The sequence below is a fragment of the Arachis hypogaea genome, chromosome 19, assembly GCF_003086295.3.
Source record: "Arachis hypogaea cultivar Tifrunner chromosome 19, arahy.Tifrunner.gnm2.J5K5, whole genome shotgun sequence".
In the NCBI taxonomy this organism is placed as follows: domain Eukaryota; kingdom Viridiplantae; phylum Streptophyta; class Magnoliopsida; order Fabales; family Fabaceae; genus Arachis; species Arachis hypogaea.
Genome location: NC_092054.1, coordinates 6,752,092 through 6,766,397, shown reverse-complemented (window position 1 = coordinate 6,766,397; position 14,306 = coordinate 6,752,092). Strand labels below are relative to the sequence as shown.

General features: G+C 35.7%; 1 protein-coding gene across 2 annotated transcripts; it reads left to right on the top strand.

The window, feature by feature from the left end:
• Positions 1–474: 474 nt before the first annotated feature.
• Positions 475–3,430, top strand: LOC112779340 (septin and tuftelin-interacting protein 1 homolog 1-like). Of its 2 annotated transcripts, none has more exons than XM_025823582.3 (2): positions 475–1,998; positions 2,443–3,430. In XM_025823582.3, exons 1-2 carry the CDS (start codon positions 670–672, stop codon positions 3,115–3,117), a joined length of 2,004 nt encoding a protein of 667 aa, XP_025679367.1. In that variant the 5' UTR covers positions 475–669; the 3' UTR covers positions 3,118–3,430. The 2 variants fall into 2 exon arrangements, with proteins under 2 accessions (XP_025679367.1, XP_072084012.1); XM_072227911.1 differs by having other exon boundaries at positions 475–2,272.
• Positions 3,431–14,306: the final 10,876 nt, after the last annotated feature.

Below are 14,306 nucleotides of genomic sequence, written 5' to 3'. Positions count from 1 at the left end.
TACCGGTTAAAATTTTATATTTTATGACATAATTTTCAAGCTTCTAAACTTAATATTTTTTAGTAATATTACCAAAATACCGTAATTGAGTATATTAAATTGTATAAAAATAAACTATATATAATTTATTCTATTAAAAAATAAATTATTATTTTTAGATTAAAATATTTTTTTATTTTTATATCATTTTATTTGACAATAATTACTATTAAAAAAATAAATAACTATACTATTTTATAATATGATATATAAAATAATTTTTTATTTTAACATTAATTTTGATTAATGAAAAAAATTCAAAATATTTTCTTATACAAATTTAAATTTAAATTTAAATTCAGAATTAATTAACATCTCACCTTTTTTTTTTTTTAGTTCTCAGTATACTTATCATTAAAATAAGATAGATAGATAGCGTCCAAACAAATTCTCAGTATACTTATCATTAAAATTCTTGGATTTTATTTCATTTTGGTAACAATTTTAAGGATTATAAATAATACAAGCGAAACGTATAAAAAGGTTCAGGAGTTTGGTTTCATTGTTGGTGAATTTGTGTGAAATCATCATCCACATCACTCATCCTCTCTCTGCCACCGCACCACACGTTAGATACCCTCACATCCCGCACGTCCTCCTTCTCAGTCCCTCCGCCGTGTGCCCTAAACCATGGACGAGGACCAAGAGATGGAGATGTTCCAAACGGACAACGATTTCGAAGAAGGCCAGTGGATTGGCGGCGAATTCTACTACAAAAAGCGCAAAGAGAAGCCTATTCAGACTAGAGATGATGTCCTCTACGGTGTTTTTGCCGGCTCCGACGATGAGGACGACGCCGATTATTCCAGCAAGAAACGCAGGAAGGACCTTTCCAAGAAACAGGACCTCACCAAGCGGGTGAATTTTATTTCTACTGGAACTTTTATGCCGAATCAAGATGTTGTTGATAACAATAGAAATTCTAAAGAACATGGGGAAAAAGATGGTTATGTTAGTGAGAATAGGCCAGGTTTAGGTCTTGGAATGAGATCTGCTCCCACTTCAGATGCTGGTTTAGGATTCACTAGTAGTAATGGTGATAGGAATAATGGTTCTGATGAGAATATTGATGATGGTGATGATCATAATTTTTTGCCTACGGCTTTTGGGAAGAAGATTAAGGAAGGGGCGATGCGGAGGGAGAGGGAAAGGGAGAGGGAGAAATTGGAGAAGAAGAGGGGTCAGCGTCAGAGTTCGGATCAAGATGGTTTTGGTAATGCGGGGAAATTCTATAACAATGGAATAGGGATGAAGCTGTTGGAAAAGATGGGTTATAGAGGGGGCGGTCTTGGAAAGAATGAGCAAGGTATTGTGGCTCCTATCGAGGTGAAAATGAGGGCTAAGAATTCAGGTATTGGTTTTAGTGATGCAAGGGAGGCGCCGCCACCATCGTTGCCTGTTTTGCAGCAACAGAACAAAAGCACGGTGGAAGCAGTGCAGCCTGCGGCTAGCAGAACAAAGGAGAGGCTGTGGTCAAAGCAGTCACGGTTGAAGAAGAAGAAAGAGGAGGAAGTGTATGTTACTGCTGAGGAGTTGTTGGCAAGCAAGCAAGAACAGAATTTGGAGGTTGTTCAGAAGGTTTATGATATGAGGGGGCCACAAGTTCGGGTTTATACAAATTTATCTGATTTAAATGCTGAGGAGAAAGCAAAGGAGGAGGAAGTCCCAATGCCGGAACTTCAGCATAACGTTGGGTTGATTGTTCGGTTGGCTGAGGCTGACATTCAAGAGATTGATAGAGATTTGAGGAGAGAAAGGGAGACAGCTCTCAGCTTGAAAAAAGAAAAAGAGAAGTTAGAATCTGAAGCAGCATTCCAAAAGCGTCAACTGGATAATATGGAGGAAATAATGAGTGTCTTGGACCAAGTAGCTGAAGAGAGCACTTCTGGAACACTAACATTAGATTTCCTTGCTAGATGCTTCAGTGACTTGCATAAGAGATATGCCGATAGCTACAAGGTGTGTAATTTGTCCTGCATTGCTTGCTCATATGCTCTTCCTTTGTTTATTAGAATGGTCCAAGATTGGGATCCACGGTATCCTGAGCCAATGCTACGATTTCTTGATTTGTGGGAGAAGTTGCTTCCTCCTTCGGTCCTCACTGCCATATTGGAGAATATAGTCTTACCAAAATTGTCAGCTGCTGTAGATACTTGGGAACCACATCTAGAGACCATTCCTATCCACACTTGGGTGCATCCATGGCTACCAAGGATAGAGCACAAGTTGGAAGGTATTTACCAGGTCATTCGTTCTAAATTGAGTTCTGTTCTTGGTGCCTGGCATCCAAGTGACGCCTCTGCATATACCATATTGTCTCCGTGGAAGACTGTCTTTGATGCTGTAAGTTGGGAACAACTTATGCTTCGATTTATTGTGCCTAAGTTGCAACTTGTCTTGCAGGAGTTTGAAGTCAATCCAGCAAGTCAGAAGCTCGATCAATTTTTTTGGGTAATTAAATGGGCTTCTGTGATTCCAATTCATATCATGGTGGACATGATGGAGAAGTTCTTCTTCACAAAGTGGCTTCAGGTTTTGTATCAGTGGTTGTGCTCAAATCCTAACTTTGAAGAAGTTATGAAGTGGTATAATGGATGGAAGGAGCTTATTCCAGAAGAACTATTGGCAAATGAAAGTATCCGATTCCAGATTAACCGTGGTTTAGATATGATGAGTCAGGCTGTTGACGGAATGGAGGTTTTCCAACCTGGTTTGAAGGAGAATATCAGCTATCTTCGGGTACGTGAGCAACGACAATTTGAGGCTCAGCAGAAAGCAGTAGTAACCTATGCTCAACAGCAAGCTGCTGCAGCATTGGGTGGTGCCAACGCAGATGGTGTGCATGATTTGAGCTTGAAAGAAGTCATTGAGGCTCATGCCCAGCATCATGGTTTGTTGTTCAATATTAAGCCTGGTAGAATGCACAACGGTCACCAAATATATGGATTTGGTAATGTCAGCATAATAATAGACTCGCTACATCAGAAGGTATATGCTCAACATGAGGAAACATGGTCCTTGGAATCTCTTCAAGGATTGCTAGAGTTGCATAATAAATCCCTTGGTAAAAGACACTAATTTCTGTATTGTAGTGTAATGTGAATCAACATCGGAGTTGGGAGGTACTCTTTCTCTCTAGGTTCCTAGTAATTTTTATTTTCGCTTGATTTATAGTTTAGACCTGGGATATTTGGTTTATTTGAATGTAAATAGTTATTTAGGATGTTTTCACTTGATCTACATCTGGTACCTCTGCTAATTTGTTTCTTTTCTGCTTGGTTCCTTCCCTTGGGCCTGGATCATACAAACTTGCATTGTATGAGTGCCATGATTCATGGCGAAAAATTGTATCTGTTTTTGAATCTGTTTATATGATCAATACTTTCTAGAAGAGTCATTTTTGTCTAACATATAAAAAAAAAGGGTATTTAAGTCTTTTAAAAAATTAAATAAAAAAATAATTTTTATTTTTATTAAATTATAAAGATATTTTAGTAAAATTAGTGATATGATATATATATTTTTTTAAAAAAATCTGTTGCTGACGTGGAAAATAAATTTCACATGACTTATTATTATTTGTCTATATTTTAAACGTATCGGTACGTACGAATTTATCATCGTACCGAAGCAAACACTTTGGATAAAATAAGATAAAAATAAAAAAAGATTTTTTTAATGACGCTGAAACAAGCACTTTTTTTAAAAGATCTTTAACAAAAATAAAAGTGATTTTATATTTAGATATCTTATGTAAAAAGATCTTTTTATCTATCAATTGTGTTTGGATAAAATAAGACAAAAGTACATTTTTGTTCATTTATTATGTGAAAAATATTTTTTTTAAGAAAAAAATCTTTTAAAAAAAATATAATACAGCTTTTCAAAAAAAAATTTTTAATATTTTTTTAGCATTTTTATTTTTATTATTAAAACTTTGCCAAACACACTAAAAAATAAAAAAATCTTTTTTAATTGAAAAAAGATCTATTTTTATCAATTTAATAGCATCTAAACAAACACTCAATATACTTATCATTAAAATTCGAGTAAATACCTATAGTCGTCCCTAAGATTCGCCCAAATACCCAATATAATTCTCAAGATCCCGATTTATCCATTGTAGTCCTCCAGATAGAACTCCGAGCACTCAAAGTGGTCTCTGGACATTTTTCTGGTGATAAGTCATCACTGGAGCGTTGACGTGGTTTCGGTTTGCTATGCTGGAGGACTCTAACGGCTAGCTGAGCTAGCTAATTTCCAATTTGTACCCACGTTGGTCCCTCCCATTATATCTAACCCTAAATCCCCAAATTTTCATAAAGTTCATCTCTTCTTCTTGTTCATCGCTCTCTCCTCATTTTTCCGTCTGGGGCTGTTGCTCATGCCGATGATGGGTGGTGGTAGCACTGCAGGTGGAAGCTCTGTTCGTTCTCCATCTAGCTGGAACCGGACGAGAACGCCAACTAAAAGCAGAAGATCGGGGCCGCCAAAATGGTGCGGTTGTGGCTGCCGGTCGGTTCTCAGATGATCTGGCACAGATTCAAATTCGAACAAACCATTTTATGGTTGCCCCAATTATAATGTGGATTAGAAAAATTACTTTTGTTCTTATGATTGTCCTTACCTCACGCTGTTCTTCTGTTGTTCTTGTCTGAACTTTGATCTCTTCTTGGTTACAGACAAGTGGGAAGATATGGTGTACATGTTTTGTTTGGGCAAATTCTGAGAATGAGGAACAAGTTGATAAGTCAGAATCTTGTGGTGATGATTATGAAGTGAAGGTGAATTTTGATTGGAGACTTCGGAGGTTGGAAGAGGATGTCCATATACAAAAAGTGATTACCCAGTTGTTAGTGTTAGTTGTGTCTGTATTGATAGTGTTAATGATTATCCTGTATTGTAAATGAGTTGGTGGTTTAGGATTCCTGTTAGCAGTAGATGTAAAAAAAACTTGTTGTTGATGGAATAAAAATGTTGTTAACTATAAAATTATTGTTATTTTTGTTTGTGCATGAAATGAACCAAAACCAGTGGAACTTAAATAAGGCAACAAGAGTGATTGGTAAACCACAAAGCATAGTATATTAAGATAAATTCCATTGTTTAGCAAAAAACAACAAAAGACGGAGATAAAAGACAGCCAAGAAACATGAAGCTGCTATCCGTAGTTTCCTCAAAAGCAAGACATTAAAAAAAGCTTAAAGGATCATAATTCACCATCTATTCATTGTCCATTAGAAAAATCTAATTACACAAAACAGAAGCCCCTATACATATTTAGATAAAGTCTTCAATTCTTTTTTTTTTGGTGGCTTAAATTCGGGCGTTGGAATGAACTTCATCAAGTTAGCAAACTTTGTTGCTGTTGCTAAAGATGCACCCTGCAAGGGATTCACTATTGGAGAGATTGCCGACAGAGAGAATTCTTCTGAGTAACAGCTTCGAAGGCCTTTTCATATCATGATCCTATATGAGAAAAATTTGGCATTAAATATAATTGATCTACTTAAATCATAAAAGCATGAATATATAAAATTTCAGTTACCTGTTGAGATGCCTCTTCCTTAGAAGCAATTGGCCGAGATATCTCAATCTTCACAGGTTGTGAAACGAGATTGCTTTCCCCATCACCTTGGCCACCATCGTCTTGGGGCTGCTCAACTTGCTGCTCAGGCGCAGGATGCCGCCATCGTCTTTATTATCTATTTATTCTATTTATTCTATTATATAAAAATAAAATTTTTGCATTTAATGATGAAATTGATGTAACATAGTGTTTTCTTATTTATTTTATTTAATTTGTTAAAGCAAATTAATTATAATTAATTAATTATATCAATTAATTAATTTGATTAGACATTTAAATTTCACCATTTATTATCATTTATATGAATTGATTAATTATAATTAATTATATCAATTAATTAATTTGATTAATTATATTAATTATTTGATTTGATTGGAGTAAATATCAAATTATTTAATAAATAATAAATATGATAATGAAATATATGAATTAATTTAATTAGTTTATTTTTTTCAATACCATCTATTTATACAAGATCAAATATTTTTTACTCATTGGTTCTCTTTTCTCTTTCTCTCTCTCCCTCCCTCCCTCTCTTTCTCTCTCTCGTGTTTAAGGTACAATTTTTATAATTTATTTAATTTTTATTTTTTTATCTTTATTTATACATTTTATTTTTTTTAAAATTTTTGTTTATTTTAATTGCTTATTATTAGACACATACTTTTTTTTCTTAGTTTCTCATTAACAAAAAAAATGTGTCATCTTTACGTTATTTTTAAATAATCTTACTATAATTTTGTTTTGTAATATTCTATTTTGTCATGTGTACTTCAATTCATATATATATTGTCTTTTTTTTTTTGTGATTCACAATTAATATATACATTGTTCGTATATGTGGTTTATATGTTAATGCTTTTATTGATTCTCTTTATTATTATTTTTTGTGTGTCTCTTTGTTGCTCTTTATTTTAGTTATATTCGTTGATTTCTCTGTATTGATGCTCTTTTTATTTGAAATATCTTGACAATTTAGAGAGTATATTGTGATCCATGTGATATTCGTTAATTTGGTGTATCTTTTTAGATGGTTTATGTTATAATGTATTTAAGGAGTTGACTTAAAATTATAATATGATATATAAATTTATAATATGATTTATAATATGTTAAAATATTAGGATATTATCATATAGATATTTTTTTTATTTGTCCATTAGATTCAACTAATAAGAATCTTAAAAATTATACAATTATGTAATTAGTTATTTTTTCATATAATTATTGTATTGATCATTTACATTAGTGAGACTATTTTCATTATTAATATTTATAAATATGCTATTATTTGTATAATTGATTAAATCATCTTATTTGTTTAAATTTAATTCTATTCAATTAATTATTCAAGGTGCCATCGCTATTTCTATTTTTAAAATGCATCCTTAACATACAAATTAACTAAATTATTTTTCAAAATCATAGGCACATCATATGAGCTAATAATAGCAAGATTACAACTCTAAGCCAAAAGTAATAAATTCCTCAGCATCAAATTCTGGCAATGCATCTAACATGGCCTTAAGATCTTCAACATTTTCATAAGTCCTTTCTAAGTATGTGATCTTGACAACTTTCAAGCCATGCCACCAACACTTAAAACTCCTTGAACAGCAATTGCACTTGCCCTTCTTGCTGCCCATCAGCATTTCATAGAAATACTGATGTTTTTGTGATATAACTAATAATGTTAGAGGCTCCATAACATTTTATTTATGTTGACAAGTACTTGATATTATAAACGCTCAACAAATGAAACTATTGGAATGAATCTTAAAGTTGTAAATGGGAAAATAAAGCAGAAAATTGGGAGACGATGACATACCACAATAAATGCCTTCATCTTAAAATAGGACCGCAAGCTGAATGAGATACTTTCTGGAAAGCAGCTTGAAAGCAACCAATTCATAAAGGGGAAATAGGGAGCTTCATTATCCCAAAGAACACATAATTCCACACATTTAATACTTGGAAGAGAGGATGAAATTCGCAATATACCTAGGCTTTCTGAAATCTGCAGAATTCAGGGTACAAAAAGAAAAATAAATAACTAGATTAATCTGGCAAATATGCAAGCAGAAGCAACCAATCGAGTAGAAAGTGTATGGTTACTGAAAGTGGCTCAAAGATAAAAAGGGACAGCGATGCCAAAACCTTTTGGGGTTTAATGTTTTGGAAAAATTCCCTCAATCTAGAAAGATGCCGATGATTAATGTGCATATGAGCATTGACTTCCAATTGATCAGAAATTCTCTGAAAAGATATAACAGGTTTGTCGATTCCCATATAGTCGCATGATAATAAATTAGGAGCATCAATGTTGACCTCCTTCAAGTTATCATAGAAATGTGATAACGTAAAGAACTTGAGTTGAGGACCTGAAATATTAATCCTCTCAGACGAACAGCAATTATGCAACATCAAACTTTCAAGGAAAGGAGTCTTGTACAATAGTTCGAGTAACCACTTGTCTGGGCTCATCAAATGGCACAAGCTCAAGCATCTCAAATTTGTGCAACTATCTAAATTCAGCTTGAAAGACCTATCCGTAGGAAGAGCACGATAGGATAAGTCCTCAAGATTCGGAGCATCAATATATACCTCTTGTATTCCTTTAACATCAACTCTCTTCAGCTTTTGTAGACCATGCAAGCTTAACGATTTCACCCAAACGGTCCTAAAAGTATACAAAAAGTTAAGAGTTAAATGTTCAAGAGTTAAATGTTCAATCAGAGGACAATGCGAAATGAAATGCTCCATAATCCCTTCACCTCCAAAAAGTACACAACTCAAAGACAATGTTCTCATTGAGAAAAACTTGAGCGAATGCTTTAGGAATGCTGGGTCAAGTCTGATTCCCCCAATCAACACCAACTTAGTAAGTGTCTTGGCTTCAGCAACGCAAAGCGGAAGGTTATACCACTTGTCCATACAGCCACTGGCGACGAGGTGAAGCTCTAGTACTTCGACACCATTTTCAGCAGCCATCTGTATCCATTGATCAACATGGTGGGACACATGCATATGGTCTAATCTATATTGCAAATTGAGCTTAAGTTCTTTGACCGCTAAGCCTTGGTCACAGAGCCTCCTCAATCTTTTACCGACATAGCCAATGAATATATCTAATTTGCTAAGCCAAAGAGGATGTTCTTTATATAATGTTCTTGGTAGACTAAAAAAATTCTCGGTGCAAGCAGACAATATGGGAAATGAAAACCATGTTTCGCTCCACGACTTTGACAAAACACTAGTCCTGGCAGCATCTTTGTCGGGCAACCTTCCGAGGATGTCATGAAGTATAGCTTTTGCCAGAAAAGATATTCGGTCCATTTCCATTACTTTCTCCTAAGAGCGAGTGTAACATCAAAAAATTGAATAATCCGAAAAGGAAGCATTTGAAGTCTATATGGCATCGGGTAAGAATGGACGAGGTTTTCATATTAGAAAAATAATCAGAATTTTCCAAAATAAATAAAAAGTAATCAACATTAACAGTAAGCACTACAAGATAAATTCCAGACACGAACAAAAGAAAGCGATGTTTGAAGACGTGCTAGCTGAAGCTATATTAAGTTATTAAGATTACAGGATTGAGGATGGAGTATTTACCGAAAAAATGTTTCCCCTTCTTTTGAATCTTTCACTGCCAGTGCTCTGTGTTAGGTTTCTTTTAACCGTTGAGCAGCAACCACTACTCTAGGGAAATGAATCCTCTCAATCGTAAAAAAAATTAAGAATATAAAATATGATTTCTAATTTTTTATTATTTTATCTTATATTTATTTTTTATTCTACTTATAAAATTATTGATCAGAAATTACACTTTATTTTTTCAATTGTTAAAAAAAATGAGATTGAAATAAATTTTTTTAATTTAATTTGTTCCGTTTTATTTAATTTAATCTAATGATATCTCAATTGTTCAGATTATAGAATAATCATCTGCGTAACCCTAGTACTTGAAATGGAGAGTGGGAAGAGCGGAAGCAATAAGGGGGAGAACGGAGGGGGACATGCATCAGGTGAAAAGGAGGGGATTAAAGGAGAGGGTAACAAGACTCAAAGTCAGCGGATATCGTTCAGAGATAAAGTTGTTAGTGCCTGGAGAGCTTTGGAGGTTGCTGATTCTCTTGATGGGGATAAGATGGCTACCGTAGTTGGTAAGCAAGGCGATTCGGAGATACCAACTGTGACGTTCACTGAGGAAGCAAAAGAGATATTGGCAGAGCCCTACAAAGATGTCATCGTGATCAAAGTTCTTGGAAAAAATTTTAGCTATACAGCAATCACGCACAGGTTTAAAGGCATCTGGAGAACCAAAGGAGGATATGAGGTACTAGATGTCGGTTTTGGCTATTTCTTAGTCAAATTTGATCTCTTGGAGGATAGAGAGAAAGTTCTCCTTGGAGGACCGTTGATGATTACTGGAAACTATATTGCGGTTAAACCTTGGAGTTCTTCATTCAGACCTTGTGAAAACACTTTTGGGTCTACCATGGTTTGGATAAGAATCGCAGGTTTAAACATTAACTATTATCAAGAGAGAGCCATGAAAATGATTGCGTCAGCTGTTGGCAAACCGATCCGCATCGACTTAGCTTAGCCACCAAGTCTGCAGAGAGGAGAAAGTATGCAAGAGCATGTATGCAAATTAACTTGGGACTTCCAGTTATAAAAAAAATTCAAGTTGATGGTCATATGTATGACATAGAATATGAGCACTTGAATTTAATTTGTGAAAAATGTAGCTGCTTTGGGCATGTCACAAGAGAATGTGCGAAAGAGAACAACAATGGCATTGGGAAGGAAAGCACGGTGAAGGAGAAAAATTTGCCGTCACTTTTTCCTGTAGATAACAACGAGAAAATGGTGGAAGGTAGCCAAATCCCAGTAAAAAATCAAAATTTAACTTTTGAATTTGGAATTAATGCCGAATCAATTTCAATTATGGAGAAGCATGGTGCAGCAGATCTTGTGCATGATAATTTGCAAGACTCACGTATGGAAAGGAGTACTCGTGCAAAAGAGGGTGAATGAGTTACAGTTAGTAGAAAAGGCAAGGAAAAAGTGGGTAAAGGCCACAGTGTGGTGCCAAAAAAAGCCAATGTAGCAATATGCTCCAATTTGGTGAGTAAGAAATTTTCTTTTGGATCTAATAACATGCATGCTGGATCCTCATCAAATGCAAAGGTGAAGTCCTTATCAAATGCAAAGGTGGGGCCTAAGAAAAAGAAAGATCCTCCATCCACGCTTGGCTCTTTGGGAACAACTCAGGTGGCTTTCAAGGATCAGAGTACTCCCTTTTTTAAAGCAGGGCACAAAAGGCAGCGTCCTATTTCGCTTCAAAACTCACCTACTGAAGCATTGTCAATGGATTCTCGAGTACAAAAAGAGCTTGATAAAGTTAGTGCAACAACAAATTTGGAGACCCAACCTCAACAGAAGAATGATGGTTCTGCGGTGCAAGTCCACAAGGAGACACTTGGAGACAGGGGTCCATCAACGTGAGGTAGAATGATTAAACATTCCAATTATTTAATTTATTTTTTATGGATTATGACCATTTAAATATTATTAGTTGGAATGTTAGGGGGCGTCAAATAAGATGTCTCGGGTGTACTGTAAGGAGTTGGTACGAAAATTTCAACCAACTTTTTTTATTTTGGTGGAAACTCATATTGGGTTTGAAACTATGAAAGAATTTTGGGGGAGATTAGGCTATTATCCTGTAGGGATTGTAGATGCTGTTGGACACAAGGGAGGAATTTGGTTCCTCTCTGCTAATTTAAAATTTTCTTGTAAAATTCTTTGGGCTATGAATCAATGTGTAACTTTGAAAATTGATGGTGGTGGGCGAAGATGGATCTGCAGTGCGGTTTATGGCAGTCCTCAAGCCACTAATAGAATAGAATTATGGAGTCATCTGCTTGATATTGGTTTGTGCATTCAGGACCCGTGGGTGGTGGTTGGGGATTTTAATGATATTTTGAGTGTTCATGAGGTGAAGGGGGATAATTTCTATTCAAATCGCAGTAGTATCTTTGCAAGTACTCTAGATTCTTGTGGTCTTTTTGATCTAACAACCTCTGGAAGACGGTTTACTTGGTTCCGTAAAATTCAAGGAAACAAAGAAATTGCAAAGAGATTGGATAGAGCTTGCTGTACTACAGGATGGCGCCTTCTTTTTCTAGAAGCTTTTGTTGAAGTTCTCAGTCGTTCCCACTCTGATCACTGTCCCCTACTTATCCGATGTCAAGGAGTTCCTATCAAGAAAGGAAACCGGCCTTTTAGATTCCAAGCGGCATGGGCAACGCATCCTGATTACAAGGCCATTGTTATGAAATCTTGGGATAGTACAGACTTTGGCATCCATAGGAAGTTGCTGGGGGTCCAAGAAACTTCGTTGGAATTCAACTCTACGGTCTTCGGCAATATTTTTATTAAAAAGAGGGAATTGGAGGTTTATTTGAATCGTATTCAACGAAAAATGGAAGCTGACGATGATCCGGTTCTGAAGCACAAAGAGGAAGAATTGAGAGCTGAGTATAATATAGTTTTGGCCCAGGAAGAATTGCTTTGGTACCAGAAGTCAAGAGATCAATGGGTTCGGTATGGTGATAGAAATACTAGTTTTTTCCATATGCAAACCATCCTTAGAAGAAAATCTAACAAGGTTCATGGGTTGCTAGTCAGTGATGGGTCTTGGTCTGATGATTCGGAAGTTTTGCAAAGGGAGGTTGTTCATTTCTTCAAAAATATTTTTTGTTCTACTGAGCCTGTTGAGGTTAATTACATGGGAGAAATTCCTATGCCATCTCTTAGCCAAGATGCTTGTGATAATTTGTCTAAACCAGTAACAATGTTGGAGGTTAAAGAAACTCTGGATAATATGAGCTCGTTCAAAGCTCCTGGGCCGGATGGTTTTCAAGGTTTTTTCTTCAAGGAATATTGGGATGTGGTGGGTCATGAGGTATGGCGTACTGTTCAGAAAGCATTCTTAAGGGAGACGTTAAGCCATTCTTTGTTGGAAACTTTGATTGTTCTTATCCCTAAGTGCGACCCTCCAACTAGATTGAAGGATTTTCGGCCAATAAACCTTTGTAATGTAATTTATAAGCTAGTGACTAAAGTGTTGGTTAATAGATTACGACCATTTTTGGATGAGATTGTTAGCCCAACTCAGGGAGGGTTTATTCATGGTAGAGGAGCACCTGATAATATTATTATCGCCCAAGAAGTTCTTCACTTTCTTAAGCGGACAAAGACTAGAAAAGGAGCTATGGCTTTTAAGATTGATTTAGAAAAGGCTTATGATAGAGTTGATTGGAATTTTCTTGAGCACACTCTTGAATCTTTTGGCTTTCCTTCTCTAATTATTCGGCTTGTAATGAATTGTGTTCAGGCCTCAAATCTTTCCATCATTTGGAATGGGAATAGATTGGACAGCTTCCAACCTCGCAGAGGGCTCAGGCAAGGAGATCCAATTTCTCCGTATTTATTTGTTTTGTGCATGGAGAGATTGGCGTGCTTCATTTCCAAACAAGTTGACGAGGGTATTTGGGATGGTGTGGCTGTTTCTAGAGGGGGACCTAGAGTTTCTCACTTGATGTTTGCAGATGACCTCCTCCTTTTTTGTAAAGCGAAGAAAAGTCAAGTTCAGAATGTTGTGCACACCTTGGAGTTGTTCTGTAAAGCTTCAGGTATGAAGGTTAACATTGAAAAATCTAAAGCTATTTGTTCTAGAAATATCTCTAATAGAAGGAAGGAAATGTTGTCTGGTGTTTCTCATATTCCTTTTACTAGTGACCTAGGCAAATACTTGGGGGTGAACCTTAATCATCCTCGAGCTGCTAGATCTATTTTTTCGGACTCTTTAGAGAAGATCAAGAATAGGCTGGCTAGTTGGAAAGGTCGGCTCCTTAACAGAGTAGGCAGGCTTTGCTTAATTAAATCTGTTGCTTCTTCTCTTCCTATTTATCAGATGCAAGTGACTCTTTTTCCTACTTCGGTTTGTCAAAAGATTGATTCTGTGCTTAGACAATTCTTGTGGAAGGGAAAGGTGGGGGAGCGTTGATTAAATTTGGTCAAGTGGAGCAAAGTTGTCACTCCAAGAAAATATGGAGGCTTGGGAATTAGAGATACTCAATGTGTAAATTTTGCTTTACTCGGAAAGCTTGTTTGGCAATTATTGCATAACAAAGATAAGCTTTGGGTAAGAATTATGTTGGCAAAATATTTATTTGGGAGTTCTTGCTTTTCACCCAAATTTTCTAATAATGTTTCAAGCACTTGGCGAGCGATTTATAAGACAATAGAAAAGCTTCGTGATGGTTTTGATTGGTGTACAGGCAGGATGTATCAATCCTTTTGGTATCATGCTTGGCGACCATGTGGAACGCTAGCTCCTTTGGTTCTTTTTGTGCATATTTCTGATTCTCACTTGAAGTTAGAAGATGTCTGGCACCATGGGCATTGGCGGTGGGATATTCTTTGCACAATGATTCCGGAAGAAGTTAAACTTGATTTGATGCTCTTTGATCCTATCAAGCAGGCAGGAGATAAAATAGGTTGGTTTTGGACAAACTCAAATACTCTCACCTACTCGACTAAAAGCGGGTATGAATGGCTATTGAAGAAGAAATTTGGCTGGAATGATAATGAAAATTGGCTT

Bases quoted from the DNA above. Each gene is read 5' to 3' on its own strand.
- LOC112779340 (XM_025823582.3), top strand. From the start codon at position 670: ATGGACGAGGACCAAGAGATGGAGATGTTCCAAACGGACAACGATTTC. The intron at 1,999-2,442 runs GTGTGTAATTTG...CTTGTCTTGCAG, and splicing joins GATATGCCGATAGCTACAAG to GAGTTTGAAGTCAATCCAGC.